The sequence below is a fragment of the Lathamus discolor genome, chromosome Z (assembly GCF_037157495.1).
Source record: "Lathamus discolor isolate bLatDis1 chromosome Z, bLatDis1.hap1, whole genome shotgun sequence".
NCBI lineage: Eukaryota > Metazoa > Chordata > Aves > Psittaciformes > Psittacidae > Lathamus > Lathamus discolor.
The window spans coordinates 20,752,437-20,773,575 of NC_088909.1; the positions used below are offsets into that span (position 1 = coordinate 20,752,437).

The 21,139-nt window shown below is 47.6% G+C and overlaps 3 protein-coding genes across 5 annotated transcripts in view; 1 reads left to right on the forward strand and 2 right to left on the reverse strand.

The window, feature by feature from the left end:
* AMFR (autocrine motility factor receptor) overlaps positions 1–544 on the reverse strand; it is a 35,139-nt gene extending 34,595 nt beyond the window's left edge. For 2 of the 3 annotated variants that reach the window (XM_065662368.1, XM_065662367.1), the window contains exon 1: positions 236–539. In XM_065662368.1, the coding sequence (XP_065518440.1) occupies positions 236–457 (222 nt within the window). In that variant the 5' untranslated portion in view covers positions 458–539. Of the gene's footprint in view, positions 1–235 lie in introns of all 3 variants that reach the window. The other variant, XM_065662366.1, reaches the window with a different exon arrangement.
* Positions 545–2,138: 1,594 nt separating this feature from the next.
* Positions 2,139–10,485, reverse strand: NUDT21 (nudix hydrolase 21). The gene is made up of 7 exons (XM_065663513.1): positions 10,270–10,485; positions 7,788–7,988; positions 6,476–6,539; positions 4,783–4,872; positions 4,064–4,139; positions 3,588–3,702; positions 2,139–2,425 (listed from the first exon to the last, which is right to left on the reverse strand). The coding sequence occupies exons 1-7, from the start codon at positions 10,383–10,385 to the stop codon at positions 2,404–2,406; spliced, it is 684 nt and encodes a 227-aa protein (XP_065519585.1). The 5' UTR covers positions 10,386–10,485; the 3' UTR covers positions 2,139–2,403.
* Positions 10,486–10,496: 11 nt separating this feature from the next.
* On the forward strand, positions 10,497–19,577 carry OGFOD1 (2-oxoglutarate and iron dependent oxygenase domain containing 1). The gene is made up of 13 exons (XM_065663512.1): positions 10,497–10,700; positions 10,782–10,927; positions 11,015–11,061; positions 12,164–12,264; positions 13,119–13,235; positions 13,922–14,013; positions 15,459–15,587; positions 15,717–15,830; positions 16,560–16,639; positions 16,787–17,082; positions 17,588–17,710; positions 18,514–18,572; positions 19,055–19,577. The coding sequence occupies exons 1-13, from the start codon at positions 10,547–10,549 to the stop codon at positions 19,214–19,216; spliced, it is 1,620 nt and encodes a 539-aa protein (XP_065519584.1). The 5' UTR covers positions 10,497–10,546; the 3' UTR covers positions 19,217–19,577.
* Positions 19,578–21,139: the final 1,562 nt, after the last annotated feature.

Sequence of the window (21,139 nt, forward strand, 5' to 3'; positions counted from 1 at the left end):
GGAGGAAGGGAAGCGGCAGCGGCCCGGGGAATGCAGGGGTGCATCCCCCGCGGAGCGAGCGGCCGGTACGACGACGCGCCCTCCGCGCCCCGCGGAACCGCCCCCTCACCCCGAGCGCAACTTCCCCACGACAATAACGAGACGCTGAGGAGCCGGCAGAGGCCTCTCCGCAGGCCGCGGCGCCCGCCCCGCCGGGCCCGCAGGCCCCGCCGCCGCCCGCCCTGCGCAGGCTCACCCAGACGCAGAGACTGTCCGACAGCAGGTAGTAGGCTACGTCCAGGGCCCGCTGCCCGCCGCGGCGCGGGTGCTCGCCCAACTTGGAGCCCGCAGCCACGCCGGGCGCCTGGCTGAGGGCGCGGTAGGCGCTGAGACTGGTGCCCAGCAGGGCCAGGGTGCTGAGCGCCGTGTAGGTGCGCAGGCTGGGCCAGGGGAAGCGCTCTAGGAACAACAGCGGCATCGCGAACCTCTCGCCGCCGCCCGGCCGCTCCAGCCCCAGCCCACCGCGCCGACCAGGCTCCCGCGGCCTAATACCCGCCCCGCCGCCGCCGCCCCTCCCCTGCCCGTGGCCAGGGGAGGGAACGTGCCCGAGCCCCCCCCGCCCCGGCCGCCCCGTCACAGACGGCTCCCGGCGCGCTGAGTCATGGCCAGGGCGGTGCTTCCCGGGACCCCCCCTGCTTCGTCCGGCCCGGTCCGGCCCCTGGGGCGGCCTCCGCCAGAGCAGCAGGGGCGGGCAGCGTAGAGGAGGGCAGAGGGCAGCTCTCCCTCGGTACCCGTGAAACCCGGAGAGCTACGGGAGAGGCGGGGAGTGGAGGCTGCACCTGCAGCACTCCCGCACGGGTAGTGTGGAACTAACTGTGCAGCAAGGGAAGATGGCGCATGGGGCTGTTAAATGCCAGGCCTCGAAAGCAGTGCTGCTTGGTCTCATAGGATCCAGCTTCCAAACCGACAGCTTCCCTTCCTCACTTCCCTGTGCAATACCTGTTGTGCTACGCTCCCCCGGTAGCTTTATCTTCCCCCTGTGGCAGCAGCATAAGAAACCCTATATTCTGCTAACCATACATTTGGGTTGGCTGTTCCTCCTCAAGACTGAAGGGAACAGTTCCACCTCTACCATTTCCAGTATTTTTTTCCAGGTCTATCGTATACTGTACAGCTTCAATTTGACCAAAACACAAAGCTCTTGGACTTGTTCTGTACAGAGCTTACCAGCACAGCTGGCAAAAGAACTGAGCCCTGCAGCAAGTTTCAGTTCTCTTGGCAGCACGTGCTCTCCAACAATACCTCAGCAAAAGAGGACAGCACACAAGCAACAGTGCATCTTCTGATCCCAGGCAGAATTTGGGTACAAGTCTTCAAAAGAGGTAAGCAAAACTGTGGAAGGCTGAAGACATTTGGAAGCAACACATCCCACTGGAACTGATGTTTAGCCAAGCATGGGAAATAAGCAAAACTATAAAGGTTGGTATTTGCAAACTCCAAGAAAGTAAAATGTTGAAGGAAAATAGCAGAGATCGGGCATATCTTTCAGGATGACACAGCACACTGGTCTGACAGCTCAGCATAATGTGGAGCCACTTGCTTATGGCATCAGCCAAACATTTCAACATCACCCAAATTCTCTTTGTAGCTATAGAAAAATAGGCAAAATTAATTTCACTCTTCAGTATTTTGATTGGATCTCAGGCCAATCCAAAATTTGTTGGGTTGTTATTTTCTTAAGGAGGCACAGTGGGAGAAGATACGTGTTTTATCTCCTTCAAGTCCTGTACAAGCTGTAATGCTTCCAGATCGGTTCTGGCAGGCTTTGAGCAAAGGCTATACCTGCCTTTAAATACTCATACTCCCTCAAAACAGCAATTCTGTCCTCTAAGTTAAAACTCAAATTATATTGCACCTACTTTCACTGTTTAATTTCTCCTAATTCCCTGCTCAGGGATGCGGATCAGCCTATCCAAAGGCCCCTGAATGGTCTAGGTCCTCCACTTGTTTCCATGATCTTCTGCACTCCTGAAGGAAAGTAAAGCTTAAAATATGTACCTAGAAGTAGACAGGAGACAACTAAAGCTATTAAAAAAAAAAACAAACCAAACCAAACAAACAAACAAAAAAAAAACCACCACAAACTGAAGGCAAACAAATATTAACCATGTTGTTTAATGTTGTAGAAAAAAGGTATTACAATGAAAAGTGATGAACACACCAATGACACATTGTCATCCCACTACCTAAACAGCTGTGAATCAGTTCTCAATTCATACTGGGGAAAGTTTAGTAGCCTTCAGGAAAAGAATGACAAAAAAAAACAACCAAAAAAACAGGAAAAAAAGTGTTACACGTGTTCTTTTCTCTACATTTAAAAGCTGTGCTCACAGAGACGGCTTCTTGTCTCAGACTCACAGGACCTCAGTTGTAAATAAAGTTGAACCTAAAATTAAAAGGATGCAAAAATTTGAATTAAAAGGATGTGAAATCTCCTCACCAAGTGACATTTTGGAATGAATAAGCAAACATTTCTTTTCTGCACTTAGTAAGCCTCCATCTGACAGAACAAAGGTGTACCTTTTACTAAGACAGCTTTATGGTAGAGCAGGAAGCATCATTTTTAACAGCCAATCCTACGTTAGCATTGCACAGCAGTTTCTTAAGAGAGCTTCATAGCTATGAAAATACCATTAAGAGTTACATTCCCCCATCATCAGCACCTGTTTTGCTGTGTTTCAGCTACCAGGGCCAACCTTCTAAATACTTCAAGAGTGACATATGTACATACTCAACAACAGAGCTAATTCTTGTCAGCTAAGTTCCCCAAGGATGAGCATTCCCACCATGAAAGCAAGCATCTTTCTCAGCTTCCAGATGCCCATCCCTTGGATCACACTGGTATGTGGCTGCAGAATAGTCCCCGTAGCCACAAATGCCAAAATAGGGGCTACATAGAGAAAAACTCCATTCTGGTAATAGCTTTTTTTCATTCGAGTAGATGGATAGCAGAACTGCTTCCCTGAGTAACAGCTGGCAGGCTGGGGGACACCTGGAGCTCCTGAACATTTGCTGAACAGGAACTGGTAAGACTAGTGAGCTCTGGAGACCACAGGGGCAATCCCTGTTCTGGTAAGAAAGCCAGAGAGTGTGTACTGTGTGCACTTTGGGAAAAGGAAGGAAAAAATACAGCTGTACCTACAGATACTTGTACAAAGATTCTACATTTTATAAACTTTACTACAGAATCTAGAAAATCCCACCACGTTTAACCATCACCAAGCTGTGATAACACACACACTTAAGGGCTTCAGGCACACATCTTTGCTTTTACTCTCATGCTGTCCCTAACATTTACAAAGAGCTGCTCCTTAGCCTGTGCGCAGCTTCAACCTCACCATCTTTCACACTTCCCTTTGCTACAGCCTGCTAGATAGGGCCCTAGTGCGAGCAAGTTGTGATCTGTGCCTCTAAATTGTTCATTACACCTCATCTGACGTACATTCTAAGCTATCTGGGACAGCTGCAACCTTTTTCAAGTTTGTTTCTGTATTGTCCCACAGCAAATGCATTCCCAAGAACCAAAATACAAACAAATTATAATATACCTGCTCAAAAGTTGAGGAAGGCTGGAAATAATGGGTCCATATCCTGGTGCATTGTCATAGAGTTCAAACAATGGCGCAGCAACCAGCTTGTAATTTTTGGGGACTGCAAACAAGGCTAAAACCAAATACAAGCTGATTAATGAGAAAAGCCACCACACATTCAGCCAAGAGATCATCACCCCTTTCCCTCCCCACCTCTAAACAAGGTCCCTACCTATAGCACTACAGAAGGTTTATTCCTTTTTTAATCAAATACAGGGTTCATATGCTGTACCTACAGCAGGCATGAGAATTTACTAGAAACTCATTTTCCAAGGATCACCCACGTTCAAAACTGATACCAGCATTGATATATTTTAGCCATCACCTATGAGCAATTGCAATATACGAACACAAACTTGACACTGCATTTCCTTGTGTGACATGCAAGCATTTAGATATTATTAAAAATACCGTCCTTTCCTGCAAACACTTACCCTTTTCTTGAAGCTGGACCAAGAAAAGCTTTTTGTGCTCTTTTGGTTTTGTAATGTGAGCTGGGATATAGGGATACTGGAAGAAAATCAACAAAAATTATTTGTACAGAGCTTTGAAAATACTGTGCAATACTAACCGCTACTTTATAAATTACCAAGCACTGTGCAGGCTTTCAGCATGTACATTGTTTTCATGCCATCAAATAACAAAAACCATGCTCATAAGATAAGTAATTGAAAGGAAATGTTGTTGCTGTGGCAACTATTGACAGGATCTAAAGAGGCATCACTACTCACAAGCAGTTAAAAGAACCAGCAAGACAAACGTGTAACAGCAAATTGAGCAAAGCATCCAGAAATAGTACAGCAAGACTAACATATTCATAGGGTGTCTGTTCCATATGCAGCATTGTGGCTACAACAGGAATTTAAATGGCATGTCTGGCTCAGCACAGGACTGGAAGCTATTGTATCCAGTGGTTTCACATCCATCAGGAGATTTGAGGAGGGAGATAGGAGTTTCCAGGAAAAACGAAAAAAAAAAAAAAAATTTTGTTTCTCTTCAGCCACAGAAAGGAGATGATATAGGTAAAAAAAAAAAAAAAACAACTAATTGCTCATGCAACAGGTACTCAAAAAGGCCAACTAGCAGGTTGAAGACTTTCACAAGCAGAATCAATACTAGGCTGAAGATGATAAAAGTCAACGTAAATACATACCTGTGGAGGTTCAAAGTTCGGTCTCCACCAGTTACCAATGCAGTCATCAATCACCCAGTCTTGCTGAACACCATCCTGACGACCCAGTATCTACAAAAAATCCAATTACAGTCAAAACTCTTAACTACCCCAAGTCAGGGGATTTTTTGAAAAAACATACTGGAAGCATGAAGACTTGTTGGAATAAGGATCTGATGTAGTTCAGAACTGCTCTGGACAGCTTTCAGAATAATTTTAGACTATTTTTTGTCATGAAAGGAAGACTTGGATGACTCAATATGAGTTACCAGCAAGCTTCGTTTATTGGGCTTCTACCTTCGGTTAATATAACAGTGAATATGCAAATACTAGGCACTTGATTGGTTCTGGCACAAATAAGGCATTGTGTAAGCTCTATATTTTTGCAGCTACACCGTGCACCCCCCCACCATCCTCCTTCTCATGCACTTATCGCTTAGTGTCCTTGGCTGTGATTGGTCATAGTATGTTGCTGTTTGCCGGTGTCCTTCATTTCCTCATTATCTGGTGTGAGAGGTTTGCACCATGTTCTACACAGATGTCTTGTTTCAGCTCGTTGATGGGAACGTGACCTTTTGACCTTTTTCGACAAGCCAATCCTCCACAATTTTTGTGTAAAGTGACTTTTTTTTAATAAAAGCCTCATCTAACAATGACAATTCAGAGAGCATTACAAATTCCATTCACCAGTGGTGCTTTGGGCTGTATCCCCAGCAGCATGACCAGCTGCTGGAAGGAAAGAGGTGATCCTGCCCCTTTACTCTGCCCTCATGAGACCTCACTTGGAGCACTGTGTACAGTTCCGATGTCCTCAACATACGGAGGACATGGAGCTGTTGGAGCAAGTCCAGAGGAGGCCACAAGGATGATCAGGTGCTGGAGCACCTTGGGGCTGTTCAGCCTGGAGACGAGAAAGCTATGTGGAGACCCCATAGCAGCCTCCCAGTATCTGAAGGGGGGCTACAAGGATGCTGGGAGGGACTCTTCATCAGGGACTGTAGGGATAAGACAAGGGGTGATGGGGACACACTGAACAGGGGAAGTTCAGGTTAGAATAAGGAAGAAATTCTTCACTGTAAGAGTGGTGAGGCACTGGCACAGGCTGCCCAGAGAAGCTATGGATGCCCCATCCCTGGCAGTGTTCAAAGGCCAGGCTGGACACAGGCGCTTGGAGCAAGCTGCTCCAGTGGAAGGTGTCCCTGCCCATGGCAGGGGTTTGGAACTGGATGATCTTAAGGTCCCTTCCAACCCAAACCATTTTATGATTCAGCTGAATAGAGTCATGTCAGGCCAATGGGAAGAATGAAATGCATGAATGGCAGATTTAAGCTACTCTGAGAGCACAGGAAGTTAACTGGTGATTGGAAAAGCTATCTCAAAAACAAGTCCTCATCATTTGTACTCCACAACATAGTTTACTGCCCATCTCACTTGCTTGAAGCCAGCCAAAAAGCAAAGCTGCAAACAAACACAGGACTTGAGCAGCAGGTGGAGGGTCAGCCACCAAACCACTCCATCACACTCAGTATGGAGATAAATGCAAGCTTATTCCTTTCTTAACTACCTGCAAACATCACAAAAGCAGCAAAGTAACAGAAGTGATAAAGAGACTAATGCTTTGTACTCTTAAGACAATTCAACATTCTGGAATAGCAACATAATGAAAGAAACAGACCTCTGTCATTAAGCGTTTGAGCCCTTCTACTTCGTCTTCTCCTGGATTGAGTTCACCACCAGGTCTATGAAAATAAACAGTGATGAAAGCTACAGTTATGTTTTATCGCATTTACCAACTTCACAGGTAACACTGGATATGCTTCCAGGCAGGAAGTTACACATTCACAGGAGGCCCTTATGTCAGGAATTCAAAATCTAACTTTGCTGAATTGTAGGATAGCTTTCACCAAAAGTGTGACTCAAATAGCTACTGTATGGCCCCTAAAAAGTAACTATTATATAAAATGCTTTAACTTCTTCAGCAAGACAAAGTAACAATATATATGACAACTATGACACTTAAAGGCAAAGATTTAACAGTAACATGTAAGCACCAGAAGTTGAAGCCGGAGTTGTAAATACCAACTGTATTTGTTATTATCTCAGAGACAGCACTCCCTGACACACACAGGAAATGGAAAATAAAACTCCCATGGGGAACCACTCTGCATTTGATGCAAGGTTAATGAAACACCCCCCCCCCCAAACAAACAAAACCAAAATCCTAAAAACATACTTTCATCATTACAGTTTTGCAAAACTTTTAGAGTCTAGCCTATTTTGTCCACAAACATCCCCCAAATCAAGATGTCAGGAAAGAATCCAGATATAAAATGAGATGTCACACACACACAAAATTGAGAACAATCAACATAAATGTTAAAACATCAAAGCAAGAGAACAAACAGGAAAACTTGAGACAAGTCAAACCCATCCAGTTTAGAAAGAAAACTGGCATCACCACTATGACTATACAACCTAAATACTAACATTTCACTCTGGCATCAATAACTGAGATGAACTGAAGCCATTTTCTCACATTTAGACACCAACCTTTCTTGCTGTCCCCAGCTCCCCCTGTAGTTTGTAAATGGGTATCATTCTGCACTTAGTTGGGTTTATTCCTTCAGACTCACATAACCATTTTTGCAGCCACAGCATAAGCATATTTAAAAGCATAACAGCTTTCACAATGTCAGTACAATACAGTAACTACTGATCACAAGTTTTAAACAGGATTTTACCATAGTGACACACCATAACTAAGATTTCCAGTTGGTTCCAAATGAAATCACCCCACACGTGAGCAGAGTCAGCCAAATACACTTTAAATGAAAACCCCGTTGTTAAAAAAGACTTTTTCCAGAATGTCTCTTCAAGATGTGAATCACATTTAAAACATAAATCAGCCAGACACACTTTAACCTCTAGCCCAAACATTTAGTGGTCCATGAAGTTAAAACTAAAAGTTATGTTCAAGAAACACTTACAGCTTGAAAAAAGTTGTCCCCAGCTGCAGTAAAAGCACATGGGGCAGCCTGTGCTCATGGACAATCAGAACCCCTTCCACTGTCCGCCTCATGCCAATCTTGTCAAACTCTTCCCTCATGCGCTGAAACCGAGCCGCAACGGAGCTGTCCTTCTCATACAGGGGTTCCTTTGTACCAAATGTGTAATTTGTCAACGGATACCTGCAAGGGGAAAACCAAAAGTAATTGCATAACAAGAAATCCGTATTTAAATCATTACAACACAGCATCTCCCCTGAGGCATATCCTTCTGTGCTTGATGGAACAAACAGTGCTGGGCGAGTTCTTGTTTGTGATATATGGGGCTGCCACCATGGGAAAATCTGCACCACAATACACACAAGTGCACAACATCCTGCTGATGAGCATGCTAGCATGGTTCTGATTCAGGAGGAAAGAAGCCCATGAAAAACAGCAGCAACTGTTAGTCAACAGCCACCCTCTTTGATCTCCACACCACAAAAGCAGCTGAGGCTGTGACAGGAGCTGGGAAAGGAACAGGAGAGAAAAGTTCCACTGGGAAAGAAGCAAGCTGCACAGGACAGCAGGGTTCTTTTTCTGCAGAAGTAATAAAGAGCCTGATGACTAAACTGTCAGAAGTGGGTTTGTTTTGAAGTGGGAAACTGGACATTTGGATCACAAAAGAGGACAAATGCTGAATGCCTATGTGCAGGGCTGGGGATAAGATCAAGAGTTTGAGCAGATCACTTCCTACGTGCTGGGCCTCTGCCTTCTCTGCTGACTGTACAATGGAAACTTGAGCTATTTCTCCAGAGAAGAGGGACTGAAAAGAGCCAGTAAAAAAAAGGAAAGTTTAGGGAAGAGATCAGCCAGTGCTAGAGAGAACAGAGGGCAACAGGAGAATGTTAGTGTACAACAAAAATCCAAGTAACACAAATCTGGCAGCATGAGGCCTGGAGGGAAGATAGGATCATCCAGCTAAATCAGAAAGGGAGAGGAAAATGGATTCTGAGCAGAGCAGTAAGAAGTTATCACCACGGTTTTATCAACTTGTGGCTTACAGCAACTGAATTAACTAAGTGACCGATTCCATAGAATCATAGAATAGTTAGGGTTGGAAAGGACCTCAAGATCACCTAGTTCCAACCCCCCTGCCATGGCCAGGGACACCTCACACTAAACCATCCCACGCAAGGCTTTATCCAGCCTGGCCTTGAACACCGCCAGGGATGGAGCACTCACAACCTCCCTGGGCAACCCATTCCAGTGCCTCACCACCCTAACAGGAAAGAATTTCCTCCTTATATCCAATCTAAACTTCCCCTGTTTAAGTTTTAACCCCTTACCCCTTGTCCTGTCACTACAGTATTCCATGGAGAATGTTTTCCTTGAAATACACGTTGTAATACTCTTTCCCCAATATTTAATCATGGTAAACTCGAATAGCATATACTTCCCCCCTCCAAATTCCCCTCACATTTTAGAGGCAAAATCACAAGCCAGATGCAGCTGTTAGAGCCCTCCCACACACACTAGTTTCCTAACCACAGATTGTTTCATTAGCAAGCTCCCCCACTTTCACTTATAGCTTAGAACCATCTACATTCCTTTTTCCATTTATATCCAAATAGGTACACAAACAACTTTATTAATACAAAACCTACTACACTAACCCATGCTATACCAAATGAGGTGCATTAGCCTGTATAGCAAAACCTTTAGCCTACACTTAAAAAAAAAAATTACAGTGGTAACACAGCTTCTTGACAAATTTTTTTCTTCAGAAACAGTAGAAACACATTCTAGTCTCTGACATCCATATTTAAACTTCAAGAAGTTTAAATATGGGTGTCAGAAATATGACACAGATATGTTCAGTCTGTGAACAAAGCCAGCTGTACAAACTATACATATGTAAACATACGAGTCTGCAATTAATAGCTAATATCGAATGGGGACTGTTACAGTTAACATTTATGTATTCTGCAACTGGACAGATGTGTTCTTTGTGAACTACTTCTGCCAGAACATACGGAGGAAGATAAAGTGTGCGGCTTCTCATATCATGCAGCTATTTCTTAGCAAATAGCCAGTCTCCAGGTCAGTTTCATTTGGTACGAACGGCTCTGAATTTAAGTCAAACGCCAGCCGCAGCCACTGGGCACGCATCGGCCGTGCGCAGCCCCGTCCCACCGTCCACACGGGGCCAGCCCAAATCCCAGCGGGCCGAGCCACGCGGTGGTCCGTGCTCGAATTCCCCGCTCCGCAGCGCTGCGGACTACGGAGCTCGGCGCCCGCACTGCCCAGGCCAGGCCCGTTAATGTCACTAATCGCTCCACGCTCCCCACTCGGTGCCCGCTCCAGCATCGGCCACGGGCGCTGCGCCGCACCGCGTCCCCCTCAGCACCCGGAGAAAGCAGGGCCCCCCGAGCGGCCCTCGCACGGGAGCGGAGCGGGACGGGGGGGTCCGAGCGGCACTCACAGGTTGATGGTCCTCTCCAGCGTGAGCGGCTTCGTCTGCTGGATGTACTTGTTCCCGAACTGGTTCACCCCCCGGGGCCAGCCGGTCTGCGAGCGGTTGGGCGGAACCACGGACATGGCAGCGCAGCGCTCAGCCTCCGGCAGCGACCAGCGTCCCCCCCGGCCAGGCCGCGCTTTCTTTACGCGCCGCCGCACCGGAACAGCCGCCGCGCTTCCGCCGCGACGGCGAGGAGGAGCCGGCCCGCCCCCTCGCGGCGTGGCGGGGCCGCTGCCGGGCCATGGGCGCCAAGCGCCGCGCCGCCGCCCCGGCACGGGCAGGAAGCAAGCGCGGGAAGCGGGAGGCGCCCGCCGAGCTCAGCGACGTCCTCCGGGACGCGGCACTGCGGGAGCGGGCGGCGGGGGCCTGGGCCCGTGGGGAGCAGCTCCGGCACGGTACGGCCCGGCCCGGCCCGGCCGGCACCACTCGCTCCGGGCCCCCTCCCTCGTCCCTCACCGGCGGCGTTTCTCCTGCAGAGGCGGCGGCGGTGGAGCCGGCCCCGTTCCGGCACGGCGTCATTCCCGGCTTCCTGGCGGGTGCGGCCTTCGCGGGAGCGCTGCGCGACGAGCTGCTAGGCCTCGGCTTCCGCGGGCGGCGGAACGACCTTCTGTCGCTGCGGCAGGTGGGCCCCGGGCCGGGCCGGGCCGGGCCGAGCCGGGCAGGGCAGCACTAACCCCCGTTCCTTCTTCTCTTCCATGGCCCGCCGCAGTCCGAGGAGCTGGGGGAAAGCTTGGAGCCGCACGTCGCAGCGCTGAGGTAGAGCGTTGGTCCTGGGCCCTGCCGGCCCCGGGTGGGGAGTCATGGAATCACAAAGGGACTTGGGTTGGAAGGGACCTCAAAGCTCACCCAGTAGAGCAGGTTGCTTCAAGCCCCGTCCAGCCTGGCCTTGAACACTGCCAGGGATGGGGCAGCCACAGCTCCTCTGGGCAGTCGGTGCCAGGGCCTCAGCACCCTCACAGGGAAGAACTTCTGCCTCAGAGCTCATCTCAGTCTCCCCTCTGTCAGGTTGAAGCCATTCCCCTTGTCCTGTCCCTACAGGCCCTTGCCCAAAGCCCCTCTCCAGGTTTCTTGTAGCCCCTTTAGGCACTAGAAGCTGCTCCAAGGTCTTCCCAGAGCCTTCTCCAGACTGAACCAGCCCAGCTCTCTCAGCTTGTCTCCAGAGCAGAGCTGCTCCAGCCCTTGCAGCATCTCCATGGCCTCCTCTGCACTCACTCCAACAGCTCTGTGTCCCTCTTGCGTTGCTGCCCCAGAGCTGGAGCCAGGACTGCAGGGGGGAGTCTCCCCAGAGAGGAACAGAGGGGGATAATCCCCTCCTTTGACCTCCTGCTCAAGCTTTGGGGGTGCAGCCCAGCATGGGGGGGGTGTTCTGGGCTGCAAGCAGGTCTTGAGTAGCTTCTCATTAATCAAATGAGAAAGTCCTTCTCCTCAGGGCTGTTGCACCCAGCCTCTGCCCAGCCTGGAGTTGTGCTTGGGATTGCCCCAGCCTAGGTGCTGGCTTACTGGGGAATTCTGGGGCCACAGCTGGGTCAGGAACTGTCCCTGAAGACCTGAATCCTGGCACTGAAGTCAGTTAACTCTTGTCCTCTGTGTTGTGCAGCTGATTCAGCCCTCATATACCTGTTGCTGTCAGAATGTTTGCTGGTTCCCCTTCCACTCAACAGCAATGCTGTGAACACAGGGCTGTTTTCCTAACCAGCTCGTGTGTAGTTTGACAGGAACACACTGTCACTGGGAGCAATGGCACCTTTAACTGCTTAAATAGGTAGAATGGACATGGTAAATTAGTTTAGGCTATGCTGATATGGTTTGTAACACTGTCTTGGTTTAAGCGACAGACACCTTGTGCTTGTCATCTTAGGCATGCTCTGTGTGAAGAATTCCGACCGTGGCTTTCTGCCGTGACCCAGATAGAGCTGGAGCCAACTATTGATATCTCCTGTGCTAAATACGAATATACTGGTCAGTCTATAAGCATTTCTTTCCCTAAAGCGGGGAGGGGTGTAGGAAAAGAAATGTCTATAGAATACTAATTTCATGACCCATTCCAAACTCTTTCTAGTTTCAGAGGGTCCTATCAGCAGCAAAGCAGTCTCAGAAAATGGAAGTACAAACCACGGAAAAACTGCTGGCATAGTTCCATTGCTGATGGCTTTAACTGGGCCCAGTGCTAGTGCAAGTTCCCACCTTAGCAGAGCTGCTCAGCCCGTGCTTGCAGGCCTGCTGCCGTGCAAAAGGGTGATGCGTTCAGCTTTCAAACACTGTAGCTGACTTTGTAAAGTCTGATGCTAAAACAGCACCCTTGTGAGTCCAGGTTACAACTGTGCCTACAATTTTAATCATGAAAAATCTCTGGAGAAAGGGGGAAATTGTTACTGCTGTCAGCTCTACTTTTGAAGTCTTCTGCACAACCAGTTGTTGGCCCAGTTTTTTTGTTCCCAGAGTTCCCCCCTCCCTCTAGTCCACCAACAAACCTCCTCAAAGTGCAGTTCTGTGTTTAGGAGTCAGAGCTTGGATCACTGTTTAAGTGAGGAATCTCTGTCCACTGTGCTGAGGGACAGGCAGGGAGGGGCAGGGGATGAGTTATAACTGCCTCTGCCTTCAGGGTGGGCTAATCTGCCAGTTGCAGAGCGGTCCCACAGAAGTTAATCTTGCAAATCTTGGGCTGGTGATGCTGATGAGTGAAAATGCAGTTCTTGGAACAGGCATGTTTTTTCTTGTTGTATCCTTGTGGGACAAAGCTGGGAAGCAGTCATTAGAATGAATCATGTGTGTACTAGAAAGATGCTACAGCAGCAGAACGTGTGTAATTGCAGATGTCTTGCTGTGCCATGACGATGAGTTGGAAGGTCGGAGAATTGCTTTCATCCTGTACCTCGTCCCACCCTGGGAGAAAAGGGATGGGGGAACGCTGGACCTGTACAGCACAGATGGTAAGAGCCCTGAGCTCTCCTGTAGGTGGCTGAAAAAGATGAAACTTATGCATCCCTTGGAGCAGCTCTCTTCAGAGAATAAAAGGGGAGAGAGTTTCTCCTTTTCCAGAGAAGCTGATGTGTAGGAAAAATTTGCACCTTAGAGATGGGCTGTATCATAGAATCATAGAATAGTTAGGATTGGAAAGGACCTCAGGATCATCCAGTTACAACCCCCTGCCAAGGGCAGGGAGGCCTCATGCTAGACCCAAGGCTCTATCCAACCTGGCCTTGAACACTGCCAGGGATGGAGCATTTACGAGTTCTCTGGGCAACCTGTTCCAGTGCCTCACCACCCTCACAGTAAAGAACTCTTTACTTATATCTAACCTGAACTTTCTCTGTTTAAGTTTAAACCCATTACCCCAGCAGACAAAGAAATGTCCTTTTCTCCATTTGCAAGAGCCAAAAGCAGGGTCAGGATGAAAGCAGTGCCAGTAACTATGCTGGAAATGCTAAACTGATGGTGATAACTTCCTTTTCCAGCACCAGGAGTCCACTGATTCTTCACCCAGTCCTTGCTCTCAGGTCCATCCCTTAAACCCAGGTGTCTCACCAGTCACAATGTCATGAAGTCAGAGAGAAGCAGCAGTTTCTAGTGAGTCCCTGTTCATATCTTAACCAGAGTGTGTTTTCTTTCTCCTCAGAACACTTTCAACCCCAGCAAATTGTCAAGTCATTGGTACCTTCATGGAACACACTGGTTTTCTTTGAAGTGTCTCCAGTCTCTTTCCACCAGGCAAGGAGCTGTCTGTTGTTCATTTTCTGATTCTCATTGTTGTGGTTATTCACTGTTTCTTATGACAGTCATGGGGAAGGAGAGGGAAAGGGAGAAGTGTGGGGTAGAGTGGATACTCATGGAAAGTGCTCTGTTTTAAAGGCAGGGCTTCTTAGGAGGGACTTTAAGGAGGACAAGAACTGACAAAGCCTACTTTAAACCAACTTTAACTGGGAGTCCTGTGAATCAAAGCCTCCTAGATGTGGGCCTCACTATCCAGAGTATTTGCTGAACCACCAAAATCATTTCCTCAACCCTTTAGTCAGTAAAGTGTAGAGCCTGTGAATTATCCTTGGAGGACTGTGTAAGGTTCATAGTGATAGGAAACCTTCACAACACACACCAGCCTTAAATCCTCAGACATCAGGCAAAGAGCATTTAGTCAGTACTTCCTAATAGGTCTTCCGCTTCTATTTTGTACATTTTTCCCAGAGATAGCAAACAAAGCTGTGGGTGTTTGCTGCATGGAGCAGGTCCATGAGCTTCTAAAGACAGGAATTGTTCTGGTTTCCATTTCCCAAGTGATTTAGGATTCAATAGCCATTCCAAGTAATCCAGAACACCCCTAAGTGATGCAAGGAAAAGGCCACTACAGCTCTGTAACGATCAGTAAGAACCAAACCTTCTCAGAACAGACTGTTCCTCCTGTTTCATTAAGCTGTTCTAAAAAACAAAACCCAGTGCAAAGTCTTCATGTGCTATTCAAAAATTTAGAACAGTTTGTGGCTTGCAACCAGTCATGAGGGCATGGTGCTCTCTTCACATTGCTGTTACGGTATAGCAGCCTAGGATGTGATATTGTTCACTTTAGCCCAATTTGATGACATCAAGATTTAACAGTGGCCATCACTGTGTGAAAATGAAGTGTTTTCACAGGCCAGGGTAGAGGGGCTGCTTGTAGTCTGATACATACAAGTACAAACAGCCAAAAGTATCGGGCAAATACCTTTCATGATGGCTTGTATGACAGCACTTTCTAAAAAGGAAAAGACAAGTAGACCAGTATAGCCTGCTGCAGTCCATCAGTGTTTTTTGCGTTTTCAGATTAAGCTGCAACAGCTGTTTTTTGCAGCCTGTGACAGCTGGTTCTTCAACAGAATCAATGATAGAAAAATAAAATACAGTTACTTTTAATAACAGAAAAAAGGGAATGGATTCTGCTGGAAACTTGGAGAAAAAGCTTGGACTGGGAATCTGAAAACCTACAGTAGACTTGAGCATCCAAATTTGCTTTAGCCCTTTCTCTGTAAGCCAAGAATAATCCAGCCTGGTCTGTCCTTTATCTGACACTTCTGTGTATGCACTAGGCTCTCTGGAGTCCATCTCCTGTGATGACCAGCCTGTTACAGCTGGTCCTTAAATGTGCTGTGAGCTAAGCAATAACATGCTGCTCAGCGTTGTTGCAGGTGTCCGAAGTTCTGTCGGAGGAGAAGTGCCGCTTATCGGTGAGTGGCTGGTTTCACGGCCCATCAACAGTCAGACCTGCACGCTGCATTGAAGCTCCCTTGCCCAGGAGCCCACACATCCCCTACAACGTGAGTAACAAGCCTACCTCTGCTTACGTGCATTTCTCTTTGTCATGTCCGTGGAATACCTGTTATGGGGGAGTTGGGCAATCCTTTTCACTTTTGCAAATTCAGCATTCAAATCCATTTCCCTTCCAGCATGAAATCTTGTATGAGTGGGTCAGCCTAGTTTATTTGGACATGGACTCCCAAGCTCAAATCCAAGAGGAATTTGAGGAGCGATCAGAAATTCTCCTGAAAGATTTTCTCAAGGTAAGTCCAATGGTTCAGTCTGATGGGGGCTGCCAGTACAGGTCAGAGGGCTGGCAGGTGCCAATGGTCATGCAGGCTGGAAAAGGGCTTGCTCATATGGCCATCAACTAAAACACCTTCTAGTTCCAGTGCCTCAAGGGGAATGACTGGATGACCTCCAGCAATGTCTTCCAAACTCCACCATGCTGTGATCCTGTCATGGATCCTCTCTCGCTCCCCATATACTGCTGCATGGGGACTCATCCAACATCAGATACTTTTCTTCAACATTCTTGTTTCCTGCAAGAAGCAAAGCAGAAGGATGGAAGGACATGTCATCTTTCCTGCTTTCTGGCCTTGTGTGACCGGAGTGTCTGTCCTTGTCCTGCAGCTTAGCACTTAGGGAACTTGACCCGTGTGTGAAACAAGTGACCCACATTTTTGTGTTACTTGAAAGGCTTTGCTTCACAAGGCTGATTGACCTCTCGTTTACTGTGCATCTGTATCTCAGTGGAATTGTGTTCTCAACCAGCAGACAGTCAAGTAGCATTTGAGATCTCTTGGTCATTGGTATCAAAGAGATGATGCTCACCCAGCCTATGTGCCTCAATTCAGCATTCCTTAGGGGCCTCAAACCAGTTAGAGAAGTTAAGAGTGCCTTACCTGATAGCAGACAGTGGTGGCCTACAGCATGGCAAGGGAGACATGGGAGCTAAATGTTAAAGTTTCTGTGCTACCTTTCTCTCCTAGAAAGAGAAATACCAACTACTGTGTGAAGCTTTGGAGAATAAAGACATCCAGTGGAGCAGTCAGGGGCCTGCCAATAAAAGGTGGGGATGACAGCACCCTGCACCTACTGACCGTGCCAAGCAGGAACTGCCATGAGGCTGCAGTGGTTGATGCTGCCCTCATGGACATGGTTCTTGCTGGTTCTCCAGCAAGGCTACACATCTGCTGCTATCTCTGCTGTCTTTCAGACTCTATGAGACAGCAGAGGAAGACAGCCTCCCTGACATCCTGGGTAAATTCCTGCAGTTCTTACGCTCTGAGGCCTTGTTTTTACTGCTGTCCAACTTCACTGGCCTAAAGCTGCACTTCCTGGCTCCCTCTGATGAGGATGAAGATGCTGGGGAAGGAAGAGCCACAGACACCACTGGGCACAGCAGTCCCAAACCTGAGCAGGAAGAGGATGAACACTGTGCTGATAGCAAACCCCATCAACCACACCAGCCTGATCATGTCCCCGAAGCACAAGACAGCAAGACACAGAAGGGTAAGTGGCACGGCAGCAGTGTGAAGGGACTTGAGCAGGATCCTGATGTTGAGGGTGTCTGCAGCAGAATTCCGAATGATTTTTGTGGAACTAGCATTGTGCCTTGCACTGCAGCCAAGACACAAGGCACCATTTTGTCAGATGGGATTTCTAAAATCAGTGACCATCACAAAAGAAGTCGGACTAAATTAATGACTAACTTGAAGATACCATTTGGAACAGACCTAGGTCTTCAAGGTGGGATTTACTTAGGAGTCAAGGCATGGGGCACAGGTGTGTTAATTAAATGCCCAATAACCTTTTGCCAATAGTGATGTGGTTTTTACATCTGCATACTCCTGCTGTACATAAAATAGATTCTTGTATGAGATGCCAAATTGAAAGGAAAAAAAAGTCAACAGATCAGAAGTAAAGATAGTTTTAGAATTAGAAAACTTACACCCAAAACAAGGATTTAACCTTTCAGAAAACATTGCCAGCCTGTCTTGTTTGTTCCCTCTCTTAGGCTCCAGTACCCCTGTATGTGCAGGGGAGCTGAGGCGCTGGACCCACGGACACTATACTCTAGTCCATGACACTCAAGCAACAGAATTTGCTCTTGACTTGCTCTTTTTCTGTGGCTGTGAGGGTAAGAGGACAAAAAAGTTTGCATGAAGATGCCAAGGTTTGCATAAAGGAAGGAATTCTGAATTCCCTGCTTTTTCTGACATAGAGGGGTTCTGTAGACTTTATCCTAGTCCTCGCTTGTGCATAAACTGTGGTTTCAGTAGTTCTTACACAAATACTTGGGATTACAGCCATGGGATCAGTTTTGACCCTTCCTGCTGGAGCCAGGAGGTGGCGCTTGGGCAGAGGGAACGGCTGCATCTCCCTGGCCTTGCCTCTCACCGAGCAGTGGCTCTGGGCATGGTGAAGGGTCAGGTGGGCCAAATACGCACTAGATATGTTCCATTTTGCCCTTTGCTCATCAAAATTCTCACTGCACCTCCAATTCACAAAACCCAGGGTTTTCAAAAGCCACTCTAGTCATGTCTAAGCATTTCAGGGTGATTGCTAGTTAGATAATGGTAAAAACAAAAATCTAAACATGAGTATTTTGGACCAGCTGAGTCCAGAATGCACCAACTGAAACCACCTGGCACATGCTGATAATGATACTGAAATGCTTTGCTTATCTGCTAAGGCAAAAGTGTTCCACAGGTGAGGAACAGAGAACCAAGCAATCTTAAATGGCCCATCTGTGCTAAAAGACAAATCCAGTACATTTGATTCAAGTTGTTTCTGAACAGAAGAAAAAAACCCAGACTGGCAAGCGGTAAAGTGGGAAGCATCCTGTACCCAGTAGCTGTGGGGAGTGGGGCATCTTCAGGAAGGTGACATGGAGCCTGGACAGTGTTCAACTGCCCAACAGTCTGTCTTTTCTGTTTCAAGACTGGGATCCAGAATACGGTGGCTTTACTTCATACATTGCTAAAGGTGAAGATGAAGAGGTAAGGACCTCAAATTAGGTGAAATTGTTTAGAGTAGAGAGAAATAATTACACTTTGTCATAGCACTGACATAACCCTGAGGGTGTGCTCAGTATCGTGCTGCAGCCTTTCTGCCTGAATCGCCTCTGGCTTCAGCCTCAAGAGGCTGGTGTTCACCATAAAGCTGAAGCCTTGGGCCTGGTGGCATTTGGGAAGGCTGGAATGGGCACAAGGCTGTAGCAGAGATGATACTTTTCCAGGAAGTGCCGTTCCCTAGGGTCACATTCAGTATCGGCACTAGTGACAGTGCTGAGAGTCATACTAAGTTACTGTATAATGAATGCTTCAGATTGAGGGGTATTCAGATGAAAATAGTAACATGGTTCATTTACTAACATCAGACTGTTCTGACTAGCTTTTGAAATGGTTTTGTTTCTTCCTCAGAATGATATCAAAGCCATTGTTGTGAAGCTCATTTCCTCTCTTGCTTTCATGTCTCCTAGCTGTTGACAGTGAATCCAGAGGACAACTGCCTGGCTTTGGTTTATAGAGACAAAGAAACTATGAAGTTTGTGAAGTACGTCAATCACCGTAGCTTGGCACGCCTGAACAAGCACCCAAACAGAACAGGATTTTGGGATTTTTCCTTTGTCTATTACGAGTAATGGTGCAGTGTGACCAGAGAACACCGGGGCGGGGGGAGGGGCAGGTTTCTGTCCAAGCATTCACAGCTGGGATCGCTCTAAGCCCAGACAGACTTTGCTGATGCCAGCTTCATCAGGCTGTACTCAAGCTGTACCCTACCACATAGGGTCCAGGTGACTTCAGTTGTACAAATGGAAACCCAGCCTTCTAACAACACTCAACTGCTTTTAATGCTGCGTGGAGCGGGTCAGTGTGACACAGCTGTCAGCTTTCCAGCTGTTCTCTTATGGAAACAGCAGTTTGGTGTGTATCTAACCTGAAAATTACAACTGTACATTGCCCCAGGCTGATGACTGATTTTATTAAAAAAAAGAAAGGAAATGGGTCAGTTAAATGCTTCAAACACTGGTTGGGCAGGTTTTGTTACAAAAGGCCCAAGATGTTTTCTGGGGTTTAGCTGTGTTCAGTTTGTAGAGGCAGAAACAAAGGAGCTGCCATGGGAAATAGGTTTTTCCAGCTGTGCAGCTCTGTGAAGTTGGGAAGAAAGGCTGTGAAGCTGCTGATACTGTGAAGGACCTGGCATGCAACAAGGGGCAGGACTTTACTATGCTAAATGCTGTTCAGACAAGACCCAGATGCAGCCCTTTCTCTGAAGAATTTACAAGCTAAAATAGACAAAAGATGAGAGCTGCTCCTGCTTACTCTGCTTGTGTGGGTACCTGGATGGTGCTGTGCTTCAGGTGTGAAGGGTTGTGTCTCCAGCCTCAGAATAGGACGGTGGGCTGGTAGCAGGAAGGTGGTCACTCACCTCTTCCTGCCTTGTCATCTATGGGCAGTATGAGGGTCACCAACTTCACAGCCTTGCATTGTCTTTGTTCTCTCCCAGGGTTTGCTGGTCTCCAATGTGGCTTTTCTCGATGGGAATCAGCTGAGATCTTTCCAGGTAGCAGATGGCCAGGTCCTGTGGCAGTGGCCTTGATGCAGTGACTCGCTCCTGCACACGTTTTCAGTCTCTCCCACGACATATCCACTGGCTGCAGTACCGTATCAGACTCACTGTGAAGGTGCCCAGCCCGTCAGAGGTGCAGTTGTAGAGCTGGGATAGTCGCTTGCAGGAGGCAGCAGACTGTGGAACATACTGCTGGAGGCTTGGCTCAGCCTGCACGGGCTTGCCTGTTAACTTCTTTGGCAGTGAAGAGCCACAGGTGTACTTTCAGCTCACCCAAGCCAGGCAGTGCAGGCTACAGGTTTGCAGCAAGCACATTCCACTTCTGCCTCTCCTGGGTTAGGAGAGGGTAGCTGTGGATTAGTTTACTGCTCCTACTGTCCCAGGCCTGTTGTTGAAGACCACTGCAGTTGTATAACACCACAGCTGGCAACAGGAGCAGTAAAGGCAGGAGACTGTGTTGTCCCTGGGCACCCTGCACCTTCCACAGAACAGGACATACTTTGGGCATGCCTTTATGACAATAAAAGAACAACCTTCTGCTATTAAGTACTGGTTTCTGAAGCACTCTGATGCCTATCAGGGCAGTAGTTCTTCTTGGGGAAAACAGTTCTTAGTGTGAGCTGCTGCAGTGGAAACAGGCAAGTAATGGAGGATTCAAAGAGCTAAAAGAAAAAATAACGCAATTTTTTTTTTTTTCCGGTAGTTCTGGACAAAGGTAACAGATACCACAGCTATTCACAGCATAGCTGACCAGGCAAAGTCAGGAGTAAATTAATGAAGTTACTTAACATGCTGTATTGTGAACCTGAGTGTGCTTGGTAGGTCTTGGAACAGCCTCCCAGAAGACTGGGAAGAAGCTGGGCTTTCTGAAGTTTGCTGCTTTTTAATAATAAAAACCACACTAGAGGGCATACCAGCCTCTACTTGAGCAAGCCTGGATCTATCTGATCACACAAGGAACCACCCTTCTGCCTCCAGTGACTGAGATGAAGTC